The following is a 26,315-nucleotide window of genomic DNA, read 5'->3' as shown; positions in this document are numbered from 1 at the left end:
GGGCTGTGCTGGTCCATGAAGGACCATAGAGGGCTATGCAGGGCTCTGCTGGGCTAGGCTGCACTGGGCTGTACTGGGCTATGCTGGTCACTGGACTGGGGCAGACTGCTCCCTGCAGGGCTGGTGCTGCAGCCCGGGGACCCAGCCCCCAGCCCCCCCAGATCCCAGCACTGCCAGCTGGGATAAATCTTGTCATCCCAACTGCACTGGGTGGCAAAAGGAGGGTGCTGGGGCTGAAGTGGGTTAGTGCACGCTGCTGGGGGGAATCTGCTCGTCCTGGGTGGACTTTGTAACGGCACATCTGTGTGCGTAATGATGCCACAGTCATTAGCGTTCGAGGTGAAAACCTCGCTGTGTTTTCACAACATTTATTGCCCTTCCTAGAAGGACCTTGGTAGTGGAGAGCTGCAGCATCCCACTGCGCTCGCCCGGGTCCCGGAGGACACAGCATGTCTCTCCGGACCCCCAGGCTGGATGTGCCGGGTGCTGCACGGGCAAAGCCGAGTTTGGGCAGCAACGATGGGCCAAAGTGCTGGTGGTGGGAGCTGTGTGTGCGAAAACAGCTCTGTTGTGCCCCAGTCTACCTCGGGATTCTCTCTGGCCTGTCAGTCCCAGCTTTACTGGCAGCTCCCGGCCCCACTGGGTGGTGGTTTTGGGGGGGGCGAAGCTCCCAGCTGGACCTGCGAGGGCTGCGGTGGCACCTCCGTGGGAACACCCCGGGCCAGGACACAAACGTTAAGTGACCCCACTGCTGCCCGGGGCTGGAGCCACTCTCCTGCCCGTGTCAGCAGGGAACAGCCACGCAGCGGCGATGGGTGGCTGTGGCAGAGGGTGGTGGCAGTGTCCCGGTGCGGGTTTGGGAGCCCAAAGGGAAGTGGGGGATGCCCAGGCAGGAGGAGATGGATGCGAAAGGGCACCCAGGGGTGGTCTCTGGCAGTGGGTGATGTCTGGCTGTGACATGTCCCCCACTTCTCCAGTTTGCTTTGCCATCGTGCTCAGCCCAACGTCCCCAGGCTGGTGGCACTGCTGTGCTGGGGTGTCCTCAGCCAAAATCTTCCTTGCAGGAGTCCCTCCTTAGCGCTTGCAGAGGTGGTGGTGGGGGGGTGTCCCTCAAAACCCGTCCTTTTTGACGGGCTGGCATCGGGAGCTGGCGGGGCGCTCTGGGGGGGGGCAGCGAGGGTCCCCCAGCCCAGCGCACAGGGTGGCCACTGGCTAATAGCCCCGTTAGCATCCCCGTTAGCAGGACCGGGGAACCGGGGGGGGGGGGGGCGCGGCATCCTTCACACCGTGCCCCCCCGGGAGGCGGGGGATAAGGCTGAGCCCCTCCCTCTATGCAAATCTCAGCCCGTGGATTGGCGGGCGGGCGGGGCCGGCCCCCGCAGACAGTCTATAAGTGCGGGGGGGGGGGAACAATGCACCCGCGGTCCCGGCTCGGTGGCTGGTGCCGCCGCGATCCGCAGCGCCGGGGGAGGTGGGTGCACCGGGGGCTTCCCCCCCTTCATCCATGGGGCTGGGGGTGCCCTTTTCCTGAGGGGGGCTGCGGATCGGGCGGGGGGGTGTCCCCCGTTTTCTTTCTGCTCCCCCATCCCCCGCCTTTGCCGCCCTCCCAGGCAGAGATGGAGTTTGACTCGTACCAACACTACTTCTACGACCACGATGCCCAGGAGGATTTCCATCGTTCCACGGCCCCCAGCGAGGATATCTGGAAGAAGTTCGAGCTGGTTCCCACTCCCCCCGTCTCCCCCCTGGGTACCCCCGGGGAGAAAGCCTGCTGCTCCGGGGCGGAGGGCTCCGGCTGGCTCTCCCGCTACTGCCTGGCCGGGGAAGAGCCGGAGTATCTCATAGGGACGGGAGAGATCTTCGGGAACCTGAGCGCTTTCATCCTCAAGGATTGTATGTGGAGTGGGTTTTCAGCCCGGGAGAGACTGGAGAAGGCGATGACAGAGAAACTTTCCACGGGCACGCAAAGGGCCACCCCCCACAAACCTTCCTTCGCGCAGGATTTTGGGTTCAGCAGCTCGGTGAGCGAGTGCGTGGATCCCGCTGCCGTCTTCCTTTGCCCGTTGGCCGAGAGCAAGATCCCCGCATCTTCGGGATCCGAGGGCCAAAGCGATTCTGGTAAGGGATCCAAGCTCTCCGCCGTCCAGATGCGGACTGTCCCCGTCTGCCCCCACCCTCCCCAGGCACCCTCCAACCTTGCTGAAACCCACGGGGAGCCCGGCGTGCAGGACACGCGTGTCCACACATGTGCGTGCCGGGAGGCTCCCAGCCAGAGCCTTTGTTGTGGCTCCAAGCGAGTCCCGGTCCCGGCCCCCGTGAACAAAGCGGGCTCGGCTGCTCCCCTTCCTGCGGGATTTCTGCTCGGGAAATCCCTACCCCTCGCAGGAGGGTGCGTGGGGCTCCCCCCGACCGCTGCGTGGGTCTCTGGTGGTCCCTCTCCCTCGTCCCGACCCCACGGGAACTTCGCGGGTAGGATGGTGAGGGGCAAGTTTGCAGTTCAGCGTGGAAAGTTTGGTTTGGTTTTTTTTTTTGAGCTTTGTAGCGTGCTCTACTGCCGGCTCGTAACCTCGGCTGTTTCCCCAGCCCACCCGGGACGGGCTTTCCTCGGGACAAAAGGCAAAATATCCCCAGGGGCCGGCAGGTCGCGGAGCAGCGGCCACGTCCCCCGAGGCGGTGGGACGGGCAGGAACATCCCGCATCAGCGGTGACTCGTCCCGGGACACCCCCGGGGTACCCCTGCTTGTCCCGCGTGGGGAGGGGGCTGGGAAGCGGATGCCTCTGAAGCCCCCTCCCGCATCTCAGGCCATAACCGCCTCTTTTCAGTCTCTATTTACAAACACCCCGGGTCGTCCCCCCCTCCGCGGGGGGGCGGGGGGGGGGGCCGTAGGCTGTTTCCCTCTCTCCCACGGAAGGCGGGCTGACTCGGCTGCCGTGGAAGCGCTGATAACGGCCCCGCGGTGCCTTGACCCCGTTAATAAATCTGCCGGTGGCAACGACCTGCGCCGGTGAGTCAGGGAGCGGGATGGGGACTTAATGCCATTAACAGCCCGGGGACGGTAAGCAGGTTGCGGGCGTTAAGAGGCTTAACCCAAATTGGGGGGGGCCGGTTGAAGGGTTGGGGGGGGTCGGAGGGTGTCCCGGTCCTGGTGGGGTCCCGGACTCGGTCCCGGTCCGGATCCGGCCGCGCCACGTGGGCGCCGAACAAAAAGCAACAGATTGCAAACAATGAGAGGGGCAGCGTTGATGGACAGGGCTAGGGACCAATGGGATGGTAAGGTAGCCGGCCGGCCCCGCCAGACAGCCAATGGGTGACTCGGGTGGGCGGGACTCCGCGGTCCGACTTTTATTAATGAGCGCGGGTGGGGGGTGCGTGTGTGTATATACACGTGGCTGAGACCGGTGGGTTGTGACACTGGTGACCGCGGCCGTTGGCATGTGAGAGGGCAGCGAGTGCCTCCCCCCACCCCCCACCAGTAGCTCCAGTAGCAGGGCGGTTTAAGCTTGCTGGGCAGAGCCCCCAGAGCCTGGGGGGGGATGTTGGGGGCCACAAGCAGGAGGGTGCCCTGAAGCCCCGCTCCTGCGGCCACCGCTGGCCCTGTCGCAGTAGGGGTGGGGGGGCCAGGCCTCTGCCCGAGATGCTGGTGGGGGTCTGAGTGTCTCGGGGGACATTTAAGTGAGTGGCTGTATTTTCTCCCAAAGCCGAAGAAAAAAGGTGGAAGCCCGTTCCCAAAGTGAGAGCGATCGCGGGGGTGTCTGGAACCAGGTCACCCCACTGTCCCCAGGGGCCAGCTTCATGCCACTGGGATTCACTGGGTGGGGACAAGCTGTGCTGACAACAGACGGGGTGCTTTGGGTCCAGTTATGCTTTATTTGCGTTTCGCTGCTCACAGCTCTGATAACCTCCCCCCACTGACTCTTGGGCTTGCGATGCCTTCGAGGTTCACCGAGTCCTTTGGAGGGACCCCTTCACCTCTCCCTCCCCCCCTGCACCGTGGGGGATTGTCCCCTCTGTCCCCGGGGAGCCTGGGCTGAATGGGGTTTATCGCTTGTGAAAAGTAACAAGTCACCGAAGTGGGAAGAGGCAGCCAAGGGGAACAAAGGGCAGTTCTGCCCCCACGTCCCTCATTTACAATTCCAATGGGCCATGAAAGCGCCCGACCAGGATGAACTTTGGAGTTAGGCTGTCCCAGGTCCCCAGCATCCTGCTCCTCATGTTCCCCCAGGCAGGTGGGTCCGGGTGTTTCTTAACCGATGATCCTTTATCCTGGACACATGTTGCTCCTGGTGCAGAAGTGAGGTGAAAGTAAAGCTCTATCCCAATTTCAGGGGATGAGGTATGTGAATGTGGAGGGAAAGCTCCTTCCTTTGCGATGGTATCGGAAAAGCACTTAAATCACATAATCCCTTCTGGAGGTTGCAGAGTGACTTTGCAGTGCATGAGCAAACTTCTGTGGGACAGCAGCAGGGAGATTGTCCAGGGGCTGTGGGGAGACCCAGCGGGGTGAAGAGGGGTGACCAGGGGCTCCCAATTGATGGGGATTTTTTGTCTATTTTGAGCAGAAGGTGAAGAGATCGATGTGGTGACGGTGGAGAAGAGACAATCGCTCAGTCTGAGGAAGCCGGTCACCATCACGCTGCGTGCCGACCCCTTGGACCCCTGCATGAAACGCTTCCACATCTCCGTCCACCAGCAGCAGCACAACTACGCTGCTCGCTCGCCGCCGGACGCCTGTCCCCCACCGGAGCCACCCCAGCAGGCTGAGGATGAGCCACCAAGTGCCACGGAGCCAGCCCCTGCCATCACGCTGCCTGAGCCCAGCTTGCTGAAAGCCAGCAGCAGCCCCGGCTCCGACAGCGAGGACGTGGCCAAGAGGAAAAATCACAACTATCTGGAGCGCAAGCGGCGCAACGACCTGCGCTCGCGCTTCCTGGCCCTGCGGGACCAGGTGCCTGGGCTCGCCAGTTGCCCCAAGACGCCCAAAGTGGTGATCCTGAGCAAATCCTCCGAGTACCTGCAGTCGCTCATCAGTGCCGAGAGGAGGATGGCGGCCGAGAAGCGGCAGCTGCGGCTGCGGCAGACCCAGCTGCTGAAACGGATTGCTCACCTCAAGGGGCACTAGTGCCCAATGTGCCCCCCACCCCGGTCCCCACGACCCCCCTGGCTCCCTCTCAATTTGCACATTTTTTAGTTGTTTTTTTTTTTCTTTTTGTTGTTGTTGTTTCTTGAACTGTTGGCCCCAGGGGGCTGGAGCATGTGGCGGTTGCTGCATGTGGGGTGGCTGCAGGAATGGGGCCACAGCAGGCCCCCCCCCCCCCCATGGCACCTGCTTGGGGCTGGCTTCTTGGCACCGGGTGTTGCAAGATTTCCCCTGTCCCCCTTGTGAAGCTTTCTGAAGTGACTGCTTCAATTTGCAGGCTCAACTCTATTCCCCCTTCCCTGGCAGCCCCTGCACCCCTCTCTGCCATCTGCTACTGACAGCATCACTGGGAGCTGCCCCTGGGCACCCATCTCACCCTAAAAATCCCAAGCAACCATGGTCTGCTTCGGCTCAGGGAAGCAGGTAGAGGCAGACACAGAGAGCCCAGCACAGGGCTCGTCTCTGGACAGATCCCCATGGAGATGGCGACGGCAGGGTGTCTCTCTCACCAGGGTTAACAGCACCCTGTGGGCAATCCCCTTGCTCGGCTGGACCGTACCTCACTTTCTTACCACTTCACGCAGTAGCTTGTCTTGGATTTTATGTTCTAGAAACTGCTGCTGTAACTGCGAGTCTTATACTGGAGGCTGTGTTTTTATACTGTATTTTTGTACCACTTTTTGAGAAGTATTGGTAAAGAGTTTGCTTTTTTTATATATATGTAAAAACTTTTTTTTTTTGGAGGGGGGTTCCTGCTGCGGGGGAGGGCTCAGTCCTGCTGCACTTTAGGGAGATCAGGAAGGGGCTGGCTGAGTCCTCGCAGAGGCCGGTTCCCCCCTTGCAGCTCTCCAAACCACCCATTTGCAATAACAGGGGATTTTTCCCCTTTCCCACACTTGTGACCCCCTTTCCCACCTTTGTGAGTGCCCCCTCACCAGCAGCCACTTAAAATCCCCAGTGAAGCTTTGGACTTTGCAGGGAGCCTGGCTGGAAGGGGCAAGTTGGGTGCATGGGGAGGGGGGGGGCTGTGCTGCCTTCGAAGCTTTCCCCTGCTTGTGCTGTCCTGCTGCCCAGCCTGCAGTGGGGTATGTGGGTGGCACAGTTCCCTGTCCCCTCCCCGGGGTGCTGGCAGGGGTGGCCCTGCAGGACAGCACCCTTGGCTCCCTGCTGACCTGCTGAGAACCGTTAGAGTTAACACTGTGGTCGGATTTAGCACTTTCTTCATTACCTCACACTTCATAAATAAATAAGTTTGCAACAGCTTGGGTTGGCTTTTTCCATGCAGACGGCTGTGGGTTTCCATGCATCACACCATGATGCTCCTGGGGGGGCTGGCCTGGCTGCTGTGTTTTGGGGTGTCCTGGACACAAACAGAAATTAATATATTTTGCACCGGGGCTTGGCTGCCTCGCTGCCAGCAAGACTGAGCTCTTTGTCCTGACTTTCTCCCAGTGCTTGAAACAGAAGTGGTCACAGTGGTGGGGCCAGGGAAACAAATCACCTGGATTATTTTTCCTCCTTTTAAGTGGCTTTATTGGCAAGGAGGGGCAGAAAGCCCACACTGGGCTTGGAGAAAGCTTTAGTGTAATTATAAACCCCCCTAATGGGGCTTGGGGCAGTCAGTGTGGGGCGATCGCTGCCCCACGGGTCAGGGGCCGGGGCCGTGGTTGGTGGTAACCCTATAGGGAGGGGGGGAATGCAATCCGCTCGCTTCAAGGTGCATCGGAGAACTTCATATACCCAGATCTGCTGAATGGATGAAATTATATATATGTGTATTCTCCCTGCTGTCCCTGAACCTGATGCTTTTGGGTTTCCTTCATACTGGCAGCGAAAGTCTTACTCTAAATGCAGGAGGGACACGGGATCCTGTTACTGCTGAGAGGTCAGAAGAGAGCTGCTGCTGCTGCAGGAGACTCAATCACCCACGGGAAGCCAGCCTTAAAAAGCAATGATTCTGCACGGAAGCTCTTACAATACCTGTTCCCTTCGGTTCCGGCAACATTTCACACTTTCTGCATGTTGCATCACGGCGTGTCAAAGCGTTTTAGAGCTGTATTAAAAGGTGCTCACAGGAACCACAGCTTAAACACGGAGCAGGGTGACCTAAATCTGACACCTCGCCCATGCGCAGGAAACAAAGCCCAGATGTACCAGTCCCTCAAATGTTTATTTTTGTTGTGTGTACACCGACACTTGCAGACTGGTGTCTTTTTTCAGCTCAAGGTGACCCTCCCAGTAAGGTTTTTAGTAAGGTGTGCTTTTTCTTTTCATGCTGAAGGCACATAGTATTTTAAAACATTATTTTTCTTTCTTGGAAATGATGTGCAGATCCTGTGGTCTGAACTGAGACCATCACCAGTGGAAAATGTAGTTGGTCTCAAATTAAACCAAGAACAGTTGCAGTTTTGCACATACCTTTGAGTTCTCCTGCTTAAAGGTGGCATGCATACATACATATCCACCTGAAACTTCCCTGGTTACTAAAGCAGATGCCTCCTCTCGTATTGCCACGGTAAGGACCAGAAAAGCAGACTGACAGTGCTATTAAGTGAACACGATAAACACACAGGGCTTTTCCTCCCCACTTGTTCAGCGCCGCAATTTGCAAATGTCAGCTGTAACCATCACAATTCAGCATCCCCAAGCCTGACAGAGTTATTTTTTTTAACCCCCATTGCCCTGCTCACCCCCTTGCCTCTGCTCCCCCCCCCCCCAAAAAAACCCCAACCCATTTCTGCTTTCCCGCCAGCGCTGGTTTCACGTGGGGCAGCCACAGCCGGACCCGGGGGATGTCACGGGCACGGTGCCGCCTTCACGCCTGGGCTGGCAAATTTTTAGGACAGTTTCCCGAGGCGGTGATAATCCTTTCCCTTCCGAGTAGTGTACCCCTCCCCGGCCCGCAGCCTCCTGCTCCCTGTTGCTATGGCAAAGGATGTGTGTTGCCAGGGAGATACCCTCCTCCCGCCGTCGCCATGGCAACCGTCTCCCTGCCTTCCCTCCCCTCTGTTGCCACGGAGACAGTCGCCCGCTCCCCATCTCATCTCCCCCCCCCGTGTTGCCGTGGCGATGGGGGAGGACGATCCTTCGTGGAGGCTGCTGCTGCGGTTGCCACGGCAACTCGCTCCTCTCCGTTGCTACGGCAACAGCCCCGCTCCTCACCCTCCTGCCCCGTTGCTATGGCAACAGCATCCTTCCCACCCCATCCTACCCCCCCCAGGAAAAAAAAAAAAAAAAAAAGCGGTACCACGGGGCAGAACCCCACCCGTGGACGCGGCCCGGGGGTGGCTGTGGGTCCCTAAAGGCGGGGGGGTGCCCGGGGGACCCAAAAATGACCCGGGGGCGTGGGGATGGGCAGGGCAAGGGACAGGGATGGAGACCCGGGCCGGGGGCAAGGGGAGGGACCCGGTTTGGGGACGGGAACCCCGCCTGGCAGAGGGACACAGGGCACAGGGCTCGGCCCCGTCCTCCCCGCGGGTGGCCCCGGCCCCGGCCCCGGCCCCGGCTCCGTCCCCGTCCCGCCCCCGTCCCTCCCGCCCGCCCGTCCCCATGGCAGCCGCCGGGCCGGGCCGGGCCATGGCGGCGGCCGCTTTCTGCTTGGGTCGGGCCCCGCCGCCATCGCGGCCTCGGCCGCCGCTGGTGGTGATCCTCGGCGCTACCGGCACCGGCAAGTCGGCGCTGGCGCTGCAGCTCGGCCTACGACTCGGTGGGGAGATCGTCAGCGCCGATTCCATGCAGGTACGGCCGGGCCCGGCCCTCCGGGGCGGCCTGCGGATAGGCCCGGCCACCGGGAGATGCCGCGGCCGGGCCTGGGGACCGGGGAAGGCCGGAGCTGGGCCTGAGGGAGGCCGCGGCCGGGCCTGGGGACCGGGGGAGACCCGAGCTGGGCCTGAGGGAGGCCGCGGCCGGGCCTGGGGACCGGGGAAGGCCCGAGCTGGGCCTGAGGGAGGCCGCGGCCGGGCCTGGGGACCGGGGAAGGCCCGAGGTGGGCCTGAGGGAGGCCGCGGCCGGGCCTGGGGACTGGGGAAGGCCCGGGATCCCCGGGGGGGGGCCCTAAGGGGGTCGGGAGGCGGCCTGGCCTGGTCCTGGAGGGGCGGTGGGGCCTGGTGGAGGGCCCAGCCCCACGGGGCTGTAGGGTGGGCTCCCCCGGGGACCCCAGGCCCCGTGGCCGGGTGCTTGTGGGGAACAGCCGCCGGAGGGGGGGGGGGGGGTCGTGCCCGTTGGGTGTGCTCCCGGTGCAGGGCCCGGCCTGGCCCTGCTGCCCCTGTCCCGGTGGCCGGTTGTTTGTTTTCGAGTGAAAGAAGCGCGCCGTGCCCGCTTGTTAGCTCCGAACAAGGCAGCGCAACCAAAACTGCAGATTTGGGTTTGTTCAACACCACCCCCACCCCCACCCCCAATAAATTCACCTTTTGGAAGAAAACCAAAGCAAGGGTGTTTTAATTTTAACCCACAAAAAGCTATGCGGAGGTGTAAGGAGCAGTTGGAGTTAATGGGTAGTAAGCGATACTTAGGGTTGCTCCCGCGGATGCGGATCTGCTGACACGGACCTTGGGTCGTGGGCAATCCCACGGGATGTGGCATGAGTCCTGCCTAAGAAACCGCAGCTGGATCGAGGCCTTAGGGTGCGCACGTCGGTCCGGGCCGGACTCTGCGTTGTGCTTTGCATCCCGGCTGGGAGATGTGGTGAGGCAGCAGGGCTGGCTGGTGCTGTCTGTCCTTCCAGAGGCTGTTTTATGGACGTAGCCTTAAGTGAGGCTGTAATACGGCAGCTGAAGGCAAGCGCTCCCTTCCTCGGTCACCAGCAATGGGTCATCAACGAGATACAAGAAAGAATATTAAAAATGATATTTGCTACTTGCCAGTGACAGTCTCTGTGGTCTCGTCTCTTATTGCAAGTGGCAGTGTGGAATATATTGGTTGTACAATCAGGTTCAGTAAACACCAAGGAGCCGAGCCTTGTTTTTTTGGTCCTAATTGCGTTCAGCTACAAGAGCTTTGTCACAAGATGTAGATTTCAACCACTGTGGGGGTTTTGTTATTGTTTAGCAGAATGTTTTCCTTCCTAATCAACAATTTCCTTGTTCTCTTTCTATAACGCCTGAGCTTTCTGTCAAGTTTAATTTTTAACGGTAGTTACTACGCTTTTTAAAAAGGCGTTTTCTGCCAACAACACCCTTTGCCCTTTGTGCTGCTCAGAGATCGACTCTCGCTGTCCTGCAGCCACCTCCTGGTTTCCTGCACCGGGCTGCCGATGCTGGTCACTGTTTGTATCCCAGAGAGCTAAATTTTAAAAATCCCTGTCCTGCATTTGGAGCAAGCAATTGGAAAGCTTTAATTCTATGGAATGTTTGCCTTAAGTTCTTGGGGAAAGGGTGTTTGAGGTCTGAGCTGAATTGACAAAATCCTGCAGGGGCAAAACGTTCACGCGAGACGTGGAAGCTTTGTCCAGCGCTGCCTGATTGTGGGCAGCTGCCCTCCTGGTTGCCCGGCCCAACCGTCGTGAACCACCAGGCATTGCCGGTGTTGCGAGCCCTTAACACGTGCTCCCTAACGAAGGACTGGCAGGTCCATCTCGCTCTCCTCGAGCTGGGGGCGAGACTGCCTGCGGACTGGTTTTCTCTGCAGACTCTGTCCGGGCTGGGGTGGCTTTTAGGCGGCTGCTGTTAAGTTTCCAAGGCGACTTACTCTGCTCTGGTGTCCGCATCAGAAATGTTTCTGAGCAGAGCTTGGCTGGTGCGGTTTTACTAGTATTGACCGTCCTGATCTGGACAAGCCCTAGAGCTTTTGTTCGGTTATTTGTGTCCGTTTGTGTACTGGGAATGCTAAGGTTCTCGGACCTTGCAGTGACCGCCAGCCCAGCGTACAGCAGGCTTTGATATCAGGGAAGCAGCTGTTGACTTCAGCGATCCTGCAAACACGAGGCTCCTGCTGCATGCTGAGCTCTGCAGATGTGGCTGGAGCCGACTAGCATGCTGTGAATTCTCGTTTCACGCTGGTGGATGTTTTGAAGCATGTATTTTGTGCTCTGGTTGTTTCAGGTCCCACTACGGGAATGCAGGCACTGGGAGGACTCTGGCTGCAGGCGCCCAATGGCATTCGGGCTCGAGTGGCTCTTGTCCTCTTTTCCTTTTAATCTCATCCTAGCGTGACTGCGGAGCGAGAGCCGAGCAGCTCCCCTGCTTTATCCCGTAACGTAGCGTGCTGTCGGCGCAGCCTCTCGGGGCGGCGAGTCGGGTGAGCCCTGCCTCTCCGTGGCCCCGGCCGCCTGAAGGCACAGCCTCAAGCAGCGCGTGTCTGCGCCTCCCCCACCACGCTCCACTAACCCCCGTGCCCTGCTTAGGCGGCTGCAGCCAGCCAACTGGGTCTGCTTTCTTGCTGGCTTTGTTCCCGTAGAATATTGTCTCCCTGCTGTATATCCCTCTGCCATGCAGAGCTGGCTCCGGTGTACTTGCAGAAGAGTCGCCGGGTTTTAAAAATCCCATTGCTCATTCTCGACTGACAGCTGCCAGCGACCGTGTCGCCCTCAGCCCCCTCTGTCCATTCATCGGTGCGCCCCGTGTGGGCTCCGTGGAGCTCTGACAAATGCTGGCAGTGTTTTGGGCAGCTGCTGGGGCTGGAGCCAGGCTCAGGAAGGGGCCGGGGAGCCCCGAGCCCACCTGTTCCCGCACACAGGCACCCCGCTATCTCCAGGGTGTTTTCGTCATGGCCCTGAGTCGCTGTGGTCAAATTACAGACTTAGCTGCTGTCTGCGTGCAGCTCAGGAGCTCCGGTTAATCTGATGGCCTCTTAATCTTTCTTTTTGTCCTTTCTGTTGCCATTTGTCATCCCAGCGAGTTTCCTTTAGGAGTAAGTCATTCCCTGGGGAAGCCAAGTGGGGTGAAGCCAGTCCCGCTTCTTCATTCCTGATGGAGCAGTAAGGGCACAACGATCCTGGTGCCAGCTTGTTGGAGGCCCCCATCCGCTCCCGATCCTGCCGTCCCTTCTGGATTTCATACTTTGAAGTGGCGATGCAGTCCTCTGGAGGCTGTTGTAGCACACTGGCTACACTTGTCACTTAGTGTGTCAGGTCAGGACATCTTAAGAGCCCTTGCTGACATCCTTCTCACGGCAGGTATCAGAGCGGGGAGTGAATCGTGTTCTCCTTGCACCTAAGCTTGGTTTGGGTCCTCCGTGCCCCTCTCCATCTGGGAGATCCTTCGGCCCCTGTGAAGTTTTCACACTCTTCCCGGCCGTAGGTGGCTTGGATGTGTCTGGGGTCCCTGTGCTGCACAGCTGTCATGTCACCTTCAATAGTGTGCTCCCTGCGCTCAGGGCAAACATGGTGCCTTTCCCTCTCTAGTGCAGGTGGTGGCAAAGGGACAGAGTTTGGGATCGTGCATGAAACTGGTGGCAGAGCGAGGGTTTGGGAGAGCCCACCCTTCCTGGGCTGCGGATCCTCACAGGCATCGTTTCCTGAGGATCGCTGGTGTTTGTCTCCTGCCTCAGCTTCCCCACCCTTTAAAAGGGGAGAGAGCGCTGACTTTCCGGCAAAGTACTGTGAGCTGTGGGGCTGACCTGCCTGGGGGTTTCAGCAGCAGAGGTGGGAGGACGCCGTCAAGGCTAAGCATCTTTAGTCCCCGGCTTGTGTTTGGTGTCTCGGAGGCCTGCTGCTCCAGGCTGCTGCTAATCTGTTTTGGGGCCTTAGAAAGCAACAAAGGCTTATCTGAGCCGCTTGCTGAAAATAGAAATGAGTGTCAGGAGGACGTCTCGGTGCGAGGCCCTGCCGACAGCCAGCTGGTGGAAACCTTCTCTGGGCTTTGCTGGGTGTGTGTAAAAGGCCGCCTTTGTTTCCTCCCAGCCCACACACTGACACCGCATTCCTCCTCCTCTTGTTGCCAGATATTCGGGGAGTCTCTCAGTGTTTAATCTGCGGGAGAACCTTGGGGAATTGGAGACTGAACTGTAAGTTCTGGCTCTGCCCTCGCAGGGCACTGGGAGCTCCCGGCTGCCTCCGAGCCTCCCTGCCAGCCCTCTGTATTGACTGTGATTTCAGGCAGACGAGTGGGAGTCGGAGGAGCTGGAGGGCTGGACTGGCCCTTGTCGGGGAAGAGAAGGCACTGAGCCAAAGGTCGTGGAATTCAAAGGCTTTTCGGTGCTGACTGGGGATCTGCGTTGAATGGCGCTGCTTAGCCCGGGCTTGGGTAATGGAAGGAGATCAATAGGCTGCAGCCAGCCACGGGGCATGTTGGCAGAGAGCTGCCTCTTGGGTCTTTCCTCCTGTCTGCTCGCCATCCCCTGGAGCCAGCTGGGTTTCTGCAGGGCAGAAAGGAAGAGCATTTGGTTGCCCTCCCGCTCCCCCCTTGCTTCCTGCCCCCAGGCGAGCCTTTCTCCACCAAGGGACTGGGAGCAGGAGCTGGCCCTGGCCCTCCAAGCAGCAAGTGCAAGAGTTAAGCAAGAGAGGGAGTGTCTGCCGGGCTGCAGCCGGTTCAGCCGCCCCAGCAGCTCGCATGACTGCTCCAGGCAGGGATCGGGCTTCCCTGCTCCACTAACCTCGAATCGTCCCTTGCTGCTGCTGCTCAGTGCCTTCTGCCTGTGGGTCACCTCTGTGTCACCTTGTCCTTCTGTCTGGGACCAGGGGAGGCAGTAGGTGGAGGCTGCGTTGCAGCCAGAGGCTTGGCAGCTTCTCAGAGGGGATTAAGGGGAAATTTGTTTCTGGAAGTCTGGCCCTCTGGCTGGGGTGGTTTCTGGGTGATGGAGGAGGAAATGAGTACAGCCATTTCCAGTCCCTTCTCCCATCAGGCCAGTTTATCCCAGGCTGGGAGACTGCTCCAAGCGGGGAGGTGCTGAGAGGCTAAACACATCCTCCCTCCAACCACGGCACGGAGGGTGCTCAGTCCTTGGCACGGCTCAGAGCTCGGCTGGACAGAAAGGCTTTATGTGCCCTGCTGTGACCACACGTCTGCTGCCAGCACACTCGGGGTGCGGGTCCCTGCTCTGATCCCTGTTTGTCTGCAGCTCTGTGGAGCCTCGCAGCACCCACTGACAGGGCAGTGCCAGGGCACAGGAGCATCCCACGCTGAGGAGGGTTGTGTTTGCGTGCTGTGGGGAGCAGGGTGAGGAGCCTTCCTCCCTTCTTCTGGGTGAAAGATGCTCTCATCTGAAAGGGCTCTGCTCATGGGACCCAGCCGAGCTGTGGGGATGGGACGCCAAGCTGAGGCAGCTCCGGTACTTGCACCACCTGGGTCTGCGGGCTGGGCTGTGGCTGTTGCTTTATGCAGCCTGGAGGGTGGATTTGGGCTGTGGCTCCGATGCGTGCTGCTGGGATTGCAGGTTGCCTCGGCTCTTCTCCAAGAATGCTGCCGAGGGGTTGGTTTGGGTGGCTTTTCTTTCTGCTCTCCTTTTAGCTGTCTAGCTGATTGAAGACACACCTTGAAGCAGCGAGATGCTGCTGGTTGCACTCACCAGTGTCTCCTGGCACCTTGGTGCAGGACAGTGCCTCTTTTCCCCTGGGGTCACTGACCTGCACTGGTGTGTTTTTCCTCCCCTTTGTACCTGACCGGCTCGGTGAGAGCTGGCAGCAGGCGGTACACCAGGCTTTTAAGGTGTGCATGAGCTGAGACCGTTCGTGTGTGTTTAGGAGGCTCCATGAAGTTGCACGTTGCATCCAGAGAGGTTTTTGTGTGTTTCGGGAAGCAGTGATCCTTGTCCCCAAACGAGACTTGATGCTGTGCTGGAGACAGGTATTTGGAGGGAGGCACACCTGAGCTTTTAGCTGCAACAGCAGCAGATGAGGAGATGGCAGCTTGATGGCAGCTGCCCTTGTTGTTTTGGAGCTCTGTGCTTCGGACCCAGGCTTGGCTGGTTACGCTTACTGGGCTCTGACACTGCTCTCTGATCACTCTTATCAGCCTAACTTCCCTCCCTAACTGCAGGGTTATATCAGACCAGGAAAGCAGTTGCAAGCGGTTGGACTCACGGTTCATCTCCCGTGCGCAGGAACAAACACCAGAGAGAGGCAGTTTGGCCCTGACAGGAGCAGGCGTTGGCAAGATTCCTGCTGCCTCGCCTGAACGGGGCATGTGCCCCTGCCTGTGCTGCCTGCTTCTCCAGAGACCAGCGAGGGGCTCGGAGGGGTGATCGGGACAGGCAGCGGCTGTGTGTGGGGGAAGGAGCAGTGGTCGTTGGGGGTTTCATGGGACACAGAGGTGAACGATGGGCTCTTCTCTTCCCCAGGTGTACAAGGGCTTGGACATCATCACGAACAAGGTTTCTCCCCAGGAGCAGCGTCTGTGCAGACACCACATGATCAGCTTTGTGGATCCCCTTGTCTCTAACTACACGGTGGTGGATTTCAGAGACAAAGCTGTGGCTCTGATATCCTTTAATGCTGCAGCCTGCCTGGCCAAGCAGATATGGACTTCCTCCCTCCACAGCCAGGCCTGCAAGAGGCATCACTGTTTGCATCAGACTTGGGCTGTCCACATCGCAACTAACTCCGGTTTTCAGGGGATATTGCTGGCGAGGGGGCCTTGGAGCTTCTTTTGTCCAGCTAATGCTCAGTGCAGCCCATCCTCAGGGCTGGTTGGGGAAGATCTCTGCTGCACCACAACAATGCTGGGCTGGGTATTGCCCTCCCTGGGCGTCCCTGAGTTTTGATGGTAGCTGACACAGGTAGCAGAGGATAGTGAGAGATGAGGGATACCTGTAACCCTGACCTGCAGCCTCACTGGCTCCTTGGGGCTGGGAGAGTGGGGTCTGGGCCCCAGGCTGCCGCTCCCCACAGCCCTCCCTCCCTGCTGTGCATCTCTGCTTACGCTCCCTGACTGTGGCACATTGAAGATATCTTTGCCCGAGACAAGATCCCGATTGTTGTGGGAGGAACCAACTACTACATCGAGTCCCTGCTCTGGAAGGTCCTTATCAACACAAAGGTACTGTTGGGGGGGCTGCGTATCCCTCTGGGAAGGGGTGAGCCCCGTGTTCAGGGCAGGCTTCCTGCAACTGGGCACGGTGCTCCCCCTGCTAGAGTGAGGCAAGGAGAACCAAAAGCCCCTCCTTCACCCTGTGGGTCTCGGGGATCTTCTTGCTTGCGCTGGCCTTGCACACGGATGAGCGGCTTGATTCAGGGCTGCCTTGTGCCCCACAGGAGAAGGCCAGCACAGCCCCCGGGCTGGTCACTGACAGGAAGGTGGAGCTGGAGCAGCTGGACGGCATTGAGCTCCATCGCCGCCTGAGCCAGGTGGACCCAGAGATGGCGGCCAAGCTGCACCCCCATGATAAGCGCAAAGTGGCCAGGTGAGTTTGGCGTGCCAGGGGCCGGAGGTGCCAGGGCCCAGTACCCCTTCCCAAGGGAATTGTGTGCCTGGGAACACGGCAAGATGGGCTCTCCCATCCCAGGCAGGCACTCCTAGCCTCTTAGCAAGGTGCTTGGGAACCTTGGAGCACTGGTGTTGGGGAGCTCTCTGGGATCTGAGACCTTTGGCCACACAGCCTCCAGCTTGAACTTGCCTTTGGGATCCAGGACAGCACATTGCTCCTGGCTTGGTGCACTGGGGCTGCTCCCGCTGCGGTGCCCCAGCAGCAGGGTTTATCTGGAGCTATTTAAAGAGCAAGCTGCCATGCTGGCTGAGTAACATAGCTGAGCTCTGTGGGAACAGCACTGGAGCAAGACCAGGCTTGCTGCTTTGGCGGGCCCAACCCAGCCGAGCCCTGGCCCGGGGGGAGCAGAACGCCGCCCACCCCATTCGCACGGTGGAGGGGGACGGAGGGTTGGGCACCCTCCGCAGCTTCCTCCACCTCCCTGGCTGGGCTGGGCTGAGCTGGCGGTAATGCTTTGCAGCATCGGCAACGCTGGCCCCTTCCCTGCAGCCCTGCCTGGCTGGAAAGGGCAGGGCTGGAGCCAGAACCCCGTCCCTTGCAGGGCTTGTCCCGGTGCCAGGCAGGAGTGGGTGGCTGTGCTCTGGGCTCCTTGAGTGCCATCACTGTGCTCTGCGCTGCATTGCACCCCCAGGACCTGGGTGTGCTCGGGATGCCGGGCACGGGAGGGGGCAGAAACCTGCCCTCCCCCCAACATGAGAGGGTTGGATCACAGCGAGTGTCTGCGGTTCCCTTTGCTGGAGCCCCCAGGGCTGCTGGGGAAATGGAAAGCTCATCCTCACCCAGCCTCTGAGCTCTGTTTGTCTCTGCTTACAGGAGCCTCCAAGTGTTTGAAGAGACGGGGATCCCCCATAGTGAATTCTTGCACCAGCAGCAGGAGGAGGAAGGTGGGGGGCCTTTAGGTGGGCCCCTGAAATACCCACATTCCTGCATCCTGTGGCTCCATGCAGACCAGGCAGGTGAGAGTGGGCTCTTGGCTGGCTGAGTAAGGTGATGCAGGATTAGGGCTGACTCCCTGTTCCTGCCCCAGCCTCCTCCCTGAACAAGGCAGCAATTCCTTTGGCATCAGTGGGCGTGACAGAGGACTCGCTCCCCTCGCCTCCTGGGCTCTGCTTTCCTCAGGTGGATCGGGAGGCTGGCAGTGCCGAACCATGTCCTGACACGTTGTCCAGCTGTGGGCCTCCCAAGGGCATGGCTCCAAGTGGCTGAGCGTGTCCTGCTCTTCTCCTCCCAGCTCTGGACCAGCGGCTGGAGAAGCGGGTGGATGACATGCTGGCTGCGGGACTGCTGGAGGAGCTGCGGGACTTCCACCGACGCTACAACCGAGAGAAGGTGGCTGAGAACCGGTGGGTGAGAAGCCAGTTCCCATTCTGCTCCCACTCCCACCTGACAGACCCATTCAGGGCCCGGACCAACTCTGCCTGCAGCACCTCCAGTGTGTTGCTGCTCCCAGCCCTCTTGGCAGCATCTGCTCCTGCGGTGCTGCTTGAGTGTTCACCCAGCAAAGCTGACGTGGGCTGGCACTGAAGGCACCAGTCTGCGTTCCTGTGTGTGCCTGGCTTGGCTTGTCCCCTGAGGCCATGGGCTTGTGTCACCTGTGGGGGTCCTGCAGGGCGAGGCGCAGAGACCTCAGCTGTTCTGGGGAGGGTTGAGGTCTCCCACTGTTCCGAAGGAGATGGCCTTGACCCCTGTCTCTTGTCTTGTTCTCCAGGCAGGATTACCAGCACGGCATCTTCCAGTCCATCGGCTTCAAGGAGTTCCATGAATACCTCATCAGTGAGGGGAATTGCTCGCCTGAGACCAGTGCCCTGCTGCTGCAAAAAGGTGGGAGGATCACCCTGTGTGCCCTATGTCCCTCAGCCCCACGCAGCTCCAGGTGACACTGTGTGATGCTCTGAACTAAGCTCAAACCCAGAGCAGGTCTTGCTGGGGTTGAGCTGCACCTTTCTCTGTGCATTTTCCCTTTCTGCCAGCCCAGAGGGGCAGGGACTCCTTTTTCAGTGCTTGGAGAGCATCTCTGAGCACACTCAGAGCAATTCCTCCCTCCCTTCCCCCAGGCCTCTTTGCAAGATGTACTAGGCATAGCGTGACTTGGGATCTGGAGCTGGTCTGCCGGTGACCTGGGTGATGGGATCCCAGCTGGGGTGTGAATGCTGTGGAGAACAGGGCTAGAAAGAAGGAATGAAGCAGAACTCAGCATGTGGTTCAGCAGCAGGATGGCAGGAAGGGATCTGGGGATCTAGCAGATCACAGCATGAGTCGGTAGTGATGCGCTGTTCGGTGGCACATGTCATTCTAGAGTATCTGGACAGATATGCTGTTGTTAGAAGAGAGCTGCTCTGCTTCTGAGCACAGCGGAGGTCCCAGGCGGAGCTGGTCTGTGACAAGGAGGGCTTAGTGCGAAGTGGAGATGGAGGCTGAGGAGACCACAGAAATGATAAGAGGCTTGAAAACAAGTCTGGTGCGGAAGGGGCTTGTTGTGTCTGCTCAGGAGACTGTTACAGAGGGGTATGATAAGTCTGGTACTAAACATTGAAAGGTTGTACAGTGGTAAACTATCCTCTGGGCTCACTGTGGGTAGGACAAGGAGTCCTGGGCTCTGTTTGTGGAGAGAAGTATTCAATTAGGCATTATGAGAGCAGTGCAGCCCCTGAACAGCTTGTCCTACCTGCTAAAATAACAACAAAGCTTTTATTTTTTACTCCCTCTGTTTCAAAGGGATCCAGGCCCTGAAACAGGTGACCAAGAGATATGCCCGGAGGCAGAACAAATGGGTCCGAAACCGCTTCCTGAGACGTAAGTCCTCTGTTCCTGCCCTGCCTTGCCATCCCTGCTCTCGCATCTCTTATCATCCCTCCTTGGCACATCTCCTGCTCCCAGCTCAAGAGAGGAGAGTGGTGGCTCCTCTGCTTTGGGGCAGCATGTGTTGGGGGGGATGCGAGTCTGGCAGAGATCAGACAATCCTGCCTGGATTCTCCCTGCTGGCCTAGGCTGCCCTGGCTCTGCCGGTGTCTGCTGCTGGCCAGAATCCTTCCAGGAGCCGCAGGTACCCAGTGTCCCAGTCCACCCACGAGACTGCCCCAATTCCTTCCCACATGTTTGGGTTGTAGAGCAACTGCTCAGCCCTCCTGAGACAGCCCACCCAGCACGGTCCATGTTTATCTTGCCCACAGCCTCTCTGCCCAGACACTCGGGAAGCCAGCTCCTTCTCACTGCTTCCCCTGCACCCCTGGTTGCCTGTCAAGGGAAGATCCCCTCCCAACAGAAGTGCCATCAGGATGGCTAATACTTCAGCGGAACAAAGCGAGCAAAGGCTCAGCCCCACTCCGGGCAGCAGTAGATGATGATGGCCACAGCATCCCCGTAGCCTATCCTGCCGACAGCTCCCAGGGGACTCAGGGAGGGGATGCCCAGCATGGTTCCTCTCCCCATGCACCCACACATGCTCCCTGCGCAGGGCGAAAAGCCCAGTTTGACAGCTGCCCTCCAGATTAGGAGCAGGAGCCCATTGGCTGCTCTTTAGCCTGGGCCATGCTCACCGCAGTGGCAAGGAGCCAGCAGGACTTCCCCATCCCAGCCCCAGCCTTGGAGCAGGGCCAGCAGTGGCAGCTGGGAGCCGGGCACTTGTTGAAAGGTGCTTGGTAGGGGCAAAACAACAATATATTAAAAAAAAAGCAGGGAGAAACTTGAATCAAAAGATGGGCTTTGAACGAGGTGCAAGAGCTTTCCTGGAGCCATGTGCTTGGTGGATGTGGCTCACCTTTCTGGTGGCAGGTGTGCTTCAGATCAGCCCTGTCGGGAGCTTGTTTGTGGTTACAGCAATAAAAAGCAGCACCTGCTGGAGACTGGCACGCGGCAGCCTTGATGGCTTTGTCCGAGTGGGGCTGTGTGCCCGATGTCTGCGGGGAGGTGAGTTGCAGCAGGGCAGCGACGTCGCCGGAGGGAGTGGGTGCTCTCTGATTGCAGCTGTCTCACCCCACCCAGGCTGCAGCGAGCACCCCGTGCCTTCGCACCGGGCTGGGGAAAGCCAAAGGGGTGGCTTTCAAACTGTGCCTTGTCAGGTTGAGGCATTAGTAAAGCATCTCCTGCCGTGGCCTGCTACTGTGAGCCGGGAGCGTTGGCCCCTGCAGCCACAGAAGCAATTACAGCTCTAAGTAGGAACCTGCACTCGCAGATTCCTCATCCAGACTCCGTGCCTGCAACTCCTTGTAAGCTTTGTGTGATGGCTTTGTGCCTGGATCTAGCTTTTTGATCTTCTGCAGCCTCCTGTGGACCATGGCTGTGATGAAGTGTTTGTTGTTGTGATGGGCTGTTGGTGTTCTTGCATTTCATAATGCTGTCCCGAAGGCAGACACCCTTGAAGATACTTGCTTGAGGTCTTAGGTGTTCTTGCTGTTTGCGAGGGTGATGGCCCCCCAAGCTGAGGTCTTTGGTAATTTTGGCTCTGGAAAGGCTGGTGCTGTTTGCTTCTGAATGCTAAAGGACAGCTAGATAGTAAAGAGCAGATCCCCCCTGCTCACAGTGTGACCCTGTGGGTGCTGGGACATGATGCTGGGGGGGTTCTGGCAGTGACCTGCCTTTCTGTGTCTCTGTAGGTCCTGGGCCCAATGTGCCCCCGGTGTATGGCTTGGAGGTGTCTGATCTCTTGCGGTGGGAGGAGGATGTGCTGAAACCTGCTCTGGAGATTGTGGAGAGCTTCATCCAGGTACTGGGGAACTGGAGTTAACACGTGAGCCATGACTGAGAAGCCAACTTCTTGCTAGTCTCCAGGCCCCGTAACTTGGCACTTAGTCTCTCCCATGAGCAGGGCTCTCTGCTTACATGTCCAGCCTTGGGCTTTCCTCGCAGCAGCAGAGGGTTGTTGTCTAAGCTGAAAATTTCTCCTAATGCCCAGTACGCCACTTGTCTTGCATGGTAAAATTGCAGCGTCTGTCCTGCTAACCTTAGTGTTTGGGTATGGCAAGTTCACATCCCAAACTCTACCAGAGTGAACACAGCCAAGCAAATTTTCATAGCCGAAACCAGTTTGAGACATTATTTAATCTACAGGGACGCGAGCCCCCAGCAGAGCCTGTGAAGATGGAGTACGATGTAAATGAGAACAAACGGAGTCATCGCGTGTGTGAGCTCTGCGACAGAGTCATCATTGGGGACAGGGAGTGGGCAGGTAGGATGTGGTAAGAGGGAGAGGACCTGGGAGGGGGCACAGCGAGCGCAGTTACGTGGAGGGATGGAGCAAGGCAGTTCTTTGGAGCAGAGCGGCTTCCTTGGCTGTCTTTGCTTGGCCAGATGACCCTCAGCACATGATCTTGGGCTTTCAAGGATTGTTTACAGCCTGTGTATGAAAGCAGCCATTTGCAAGCCCAGAGGGGGTGCAGGAGCTGTGCCACAGCAGCCATCTGTCGGGCTTTCCCCCCCTTCCCCGGCACCCAGTAAACACTGCCGCTCTCTGCCGTCACGCCAGACATGGGGATCTATACGTAGCATCAAGCCTCAGAGCTGTCTGTGTTTAGTCAAGACTGCTGGTCCTTTTCAGCACTTTAGATACTTTGTCAAAAAGCACAGAACAAATTTGTTTCTTCTAAAATTTTGTTGAGTCAAATGAAAGTTTCTTAATGTTTTAATAGTTCAGTTTTGCTCCAGTATCTCCTATTTGTGTGTTTAAAAAAAAAAAAAAAGTATTCCTAGCTGTAATGTTAATAGAAGGGGATTTTCTATTTTCAATAGACTTACTTTAAAAGAGCTCAGCTGGAATCAGATTAACTCAGTGAATTTATCTGTGCTGTGAGGCTCATGCTGAGAACCAGAAACAAAAAGTAGTGGAGAAAACTGGCTGCAGAAATGAAACTGGTAAATCTCCATGTGTTGCCCAAATGCAGTATATGCAGACACAATGCAGAGATAAATTTCCCAGGTTGTTGGTTGTTGGATTTGAATGAGTCGCTTATACCTATTGAGCCAGGGAACTGCTGAAAGCAAAGATGGAAGTTGGCTCAGAATAGGAAGCTCATTGTAGTGAGATCAGTTTGTAAGTGTAATTCTTATTTTAGCCAGTCTCAGCTGTCTCAGCTTGGAGGTGCTTTGAAGGAGCTCTACCTACTCCAGAACTAGAGGACTCTGAAGGCTATCAGGGTTTGTACCATCCTTCCAGGTCCAGCAAGTTTTATGACCGAGTGGGAACTCCTCAAGATCCCCCCCCAAACACTACAGCTGCAACTACATGTCCTCTAGGGATGTCATCCCAAATTCTGATAGATGAAAGAGAATACCTTTCTCAACCAAGACCAGCTGTTGTTCTCTGCATCCAGCTGAATTTGGCTCAAATCCCCAGATGGTGGGAGAAAAATGGTCCAAAGCCTGGGTGTTACTTGTAACTGCAAAATGTAAAAGCTCAAAGGGAGGTGAAAACAGTAGTGGGAGGGGAGTCGATCTGCAATCTGGTCTGTTTTCTTAAATCAAGTTACAGATAGTTCTGGGAACTGCTTCCCAGTACCCCACTGGCTTTGGAAGATTTTAAAGTTTTATCTAATTTTACAATTTGTATGGACTTAAAAGAGCATGCCTCCCCAGACAGCAGCAGAAATCAACGCTTCTTCCAGCCACTGTAAGCTTTGGTGTTGCTTGCAACAAATTGTAAGAGGTGAGACTTTATTTCAAGCTGAGAGTGACCCTACAGCATTGTGATAAAGCAGCAGCTTTGCATGTAATTTCATCCTTTGGCAGAAAAGGATGACTGGAAAACACCTGAGGGCTTTGATTCAGTGAGCACATACCCTCGTTTAATTAAGGCCCTGCATGAAAAGTTTGCTGCTTTAATTGCTGCTCTGATATCTTGGAAATAGCAAAACCGCCCTGCTAAGATGGTACATTGGTCTGGTTAGACAAAGCGCCTTCTACTTAGATAATACCACTGATACAGGAAGTTTTACTGTCCTTAACTATGTGATTTCAAACAGAAACGCAGCTCCTGCTGCCCTGCAGCATCAGTACAAGTTTCATCCTTGGGATTACACCTCTGTTCCCATCCGACTCCTGCTGAAGTGCTCTCGTAGCTGGGGGCCTTGCCCTGGAGTTATGCAAAAGCATAATTATGCTCCAGGCTCCATCCCTAGCCTCTCTGTAGATGTACAGGATATCCCTGGTGCTGTGGTGCAGGCATCTAGGCTTACAAATGATCCTGGCGGTGCTCCATGGCGTGGTGGATAGTTGCACAACCTCGCCTGCATCCTGCAATGTGCCGCCTCTTTGGTAACACTTTCCTTTCTCCCGTCCTCCCGGCGTTGTGTCTCGGTTGGGAGCAGACTTGCTGGGAGGGTTGAGTCCTGACAATCTGGAGTCTTCTGCATATACAGAACCAGGATTTTTCCCTCTTCCAGTCCTTCTTGCGGTCAGGAGAAGGCTAGGAAGGGTTGTCCCCCTTTGAGCGCCGGTAGTTTGGCCTAGAAGCATCCTGAGAAATGGCCAGGGCAGGGCTTGGGAGTTCACTTTTCTGCGGGAATCAATTGTGCAGGAGGATGGGAAGGGATGGTGCTCTGCACTGCACGGCGAGATCGGGTCGGGTGTTCCCTTCTCAAAGTTCCTCAGAATTAAACGCTCTGTTTGCCTCTTCCTCCAGCTCACACACGATCCAAATCCCACCTGCACCATCTGAAGAAGAGAAGGAAGCTGGAGGCCGCCAGCCGTGTTGCAGAGACTGAGGGGGACAGTGGGGGCCCAGAAACCTTGGGCAAGGACAGCATCTTGCCTTTGCCGTAGGCCTGCAAACCAGCTGGCGAAGGGGAGCAGCCGCGCTTCCACCTGTACGGCGAGGAAGCGACTTAGTCCTGGGTGGCCTTGAACTGAACGAGCTGAGTCATTTTTTTCAGGATGAGGCAGGTGTGTAAGTGACGGCCAAAGGCCGTCGGCTGCATCAGATCTTCTTCATGTGGCCTCATCGCGCTGTGTTCCCATGCTTCCCCAGCCCTGCCTGGAAAGGGCTGGGCCCTGGGGCAAGGCTGCTAGGAGCATCCTCCCATGCCAAGCGTTAATTCCTGCCAGAGACGCAGCATTATCCTTGGAATGGTTGAGCTGATCCTGCTGGCATGCAATCGTGTCGTTCTCAGAGACAGAAATACCCTGCACTCCTCCAGCTTGGCCAGGAGTGCAGCTCTGGAGCTGAGTGAGCTCTTACTGCCTTTATTGTGGAGAGGATTTTTTTTTTCTTTTATATGGAAATAAAGCTGCAAGATTCTTGCGGGTTCCCCTCCCTATTAACAAGCGCAGTTTTCTTGCTCTCTGTTTCCACCTGGCCCAGGTTCCCTGCTCTGGGCACAGGGCAGGAGGTCCAGGCCTGGTTCCTTCTTCCAGTCACCTTTCCTGCAGCTTCTGAGGGAGCTGAGCAGATGTTCTCAGCTTGGTGGAGGCAGGCTGATCCCTATGCACATAGCAGGTGCAGAAGGAGCTGGCACCTGTTAAACAGGAACTTGGAAATGATCTCATCAAGTTTGCAACAGATGAGCCTGTCCTAGTTAAAGCTGAATTCCCAGGGGTTTACACTGTGGTTTGGCAGTGGGAACCAGCCCCGCATTTGAATCCGAGTTGCTGAGCAGCAAATTCCTTGTGCCACGTCCGCGAGGCAGTTGGTCTCTGCAGCGTCCTTCCTGGAGGACGCAAGCGCCGTCTGCACCACCACGCTTCCCGGCGTGCCGCTCTGGGTGAAACTGGGACGGTCTTTTCCAGGGCATTTGGGATTCTCCTGGCAAATGCAATCAAGACGGTTCCTCCTGGGAGGGTTTTGGGTTGGTAGAGCACAAATTTTTCCTTCAGCTGCTTGTGATACACCATGTGGCAAGAGCCATCTCTCAGGGCTCAGCCTGCGAGGGGAAGAGCTGCGTGGGTGGATCTGCCATCGCAGGCTCTGGAGATGCCTGCTCTGGTGGGGATTAGATTAAACCTCCGGTTTGTGTTCCTCAGCACTGAATTATTTCTGTAATGCTCCGTGGGGCGGCTGCCTTGAGCTGTTTGATAGGGGTGTGGGGTGGCTAGGGAGCTCGGACTGAAAGGAATATGCAGGGAAGAGCTGGGAATTTGGGTTGGCTTTTCTCTGCCAGCATTGGGCAGAGCCGGGCATCAGCTTTGAAATTCTGGGCACCGCGTTTGTGTTGCTGGGTCTGTCTGCAGCGCCAGCTGAACCTCTTCTCCAGCCCAGACTTGTTTGCCATCCACGCTGACTCAAGCGTGTATGAGGATACGGGCTCAGCCCCAGCACTGGCGCCCACGGCCAAGGGGTCATGGTGTGGAACCGTGTTCTCCTAGCCTGGATGGACGAGATGGAGGTGAGGCCGGGTGTAAAGCCCCATTTGCTGCTGATGTGCTGAGTGTGGTCTTCTAATAGGCGGCACGGACACCTTGAGTCATCTCCCCAGGCCAGGCTAGGATCATCGGGGCAGCTCTGTGAATGAGGGGTGGGATTATCTGCTCTGTCTCCTGAGTGCAGTCAGATGACCATACTGTTAGAAATGGATTTAATATCCTTAATCGGTTTAATATGAACTTTGTTATCCCCACAGATAAATGTTATTCCTCTACCACAATAGCTGCTACTCTGCCTGTTCTGTTCACGAGCCTGCTCGTAACAGGCTGTGCTGCAGGGCAGGGTCTCCCAGGCCTTGCCCCTGCTCCGTGCCGCCCGCTGCAGTGCCTTGTTTTGGGGGTGGCAGCTCCCGTGGGTCCCAGGAGAATGGGGGGGGCTGGCACATTTGCTTGTTCATGCTGTGGCTGGACGGCTATAGGAAGGTGGAAGCACACCCTGATCCTGCCAGCAGCAAGAAGCAGGTGAGTTTG

General features: G+C 57.5%; 2 protein-coding genes across 2 annotated transcripts; both read left to right on the top strand.

The window, feature by feature from the left end:
• The first annotated feature begins 1,429 nt into the window (after window positions 1-1,429).
• MYCL (MYCL proto-oncogene, bHLH transcription factor) lies at window positions 1,430-6,398 on the top strand. The gene is made up of 3 exons (XM_069803081.1): window positions 1,430-1,471; window positions 1,611-2,118; window positions 4,561-6,398. Exons 2-3 carry the CDS (start codon window positions 1,617-1,619, stop codon window positions 5,118-5,120), a joined length of 1,062 nt encoding a protein of 353 aa, XP_069659182.1. The 5' UTR covers window positions 1,430-1,471; window positions 1,611-1,616; the 3' UTR covers window positions 5,121-6,398.
• A 2,097-nt stretch (window positions 6,399-8,495) lies between these two features.
• TRIT1 (tRNA isopentenyltransferase 1) lies at window positions 8,496-26,065 on the top strand. The gene is made up of 11 exons (XM_069803079.1): window positions 8,496-8,876; window positions 15,351-15,493; window positions 15,952-16,048; window positions 16,264-16,412; window positions 17,310-17,452; window positions 17,728-17,839; window positions 18,205-18,317; window positions 19,212-19,289; window positions 21,089-21,198; window positions 21,543-21,660; window positions 24,109-26,065. Exons 1-11 carry the CDS (start codon window positions 8,511-8,513, stop codon window positions 24,246-24,248), a joined length of 1,569 nt encoding a protein of 522 aa, XP_069659180.1. The 5' UTR covers window positions 8,496-8,510; the 3' UTR covers window positions 24,249-26,065.
• The last annotated feature ends 250 nt before the right edge of the window (window positions 26,066-26,315 follow it).

This window comes from Haliaeetus albicilla, chromosome 16 (genome assembly GCF_947461875.1).
Source record: "Haliaeetus albicilla chromosome 16, bHalAlb1.1, whole genome shotgun sequence".
Lineage (NCBI taxonomy): Eukaryota > Metazoa > Chordata > Aves > Accipitriformes > Accipitridae > Haliaeetus > Haliaeetus albicilla.
The sequence above is the reverse complement of the archived record's forward strand: the minus strand, read 5'-3'. Positions and strand labels throughout refer to the sequence as shown.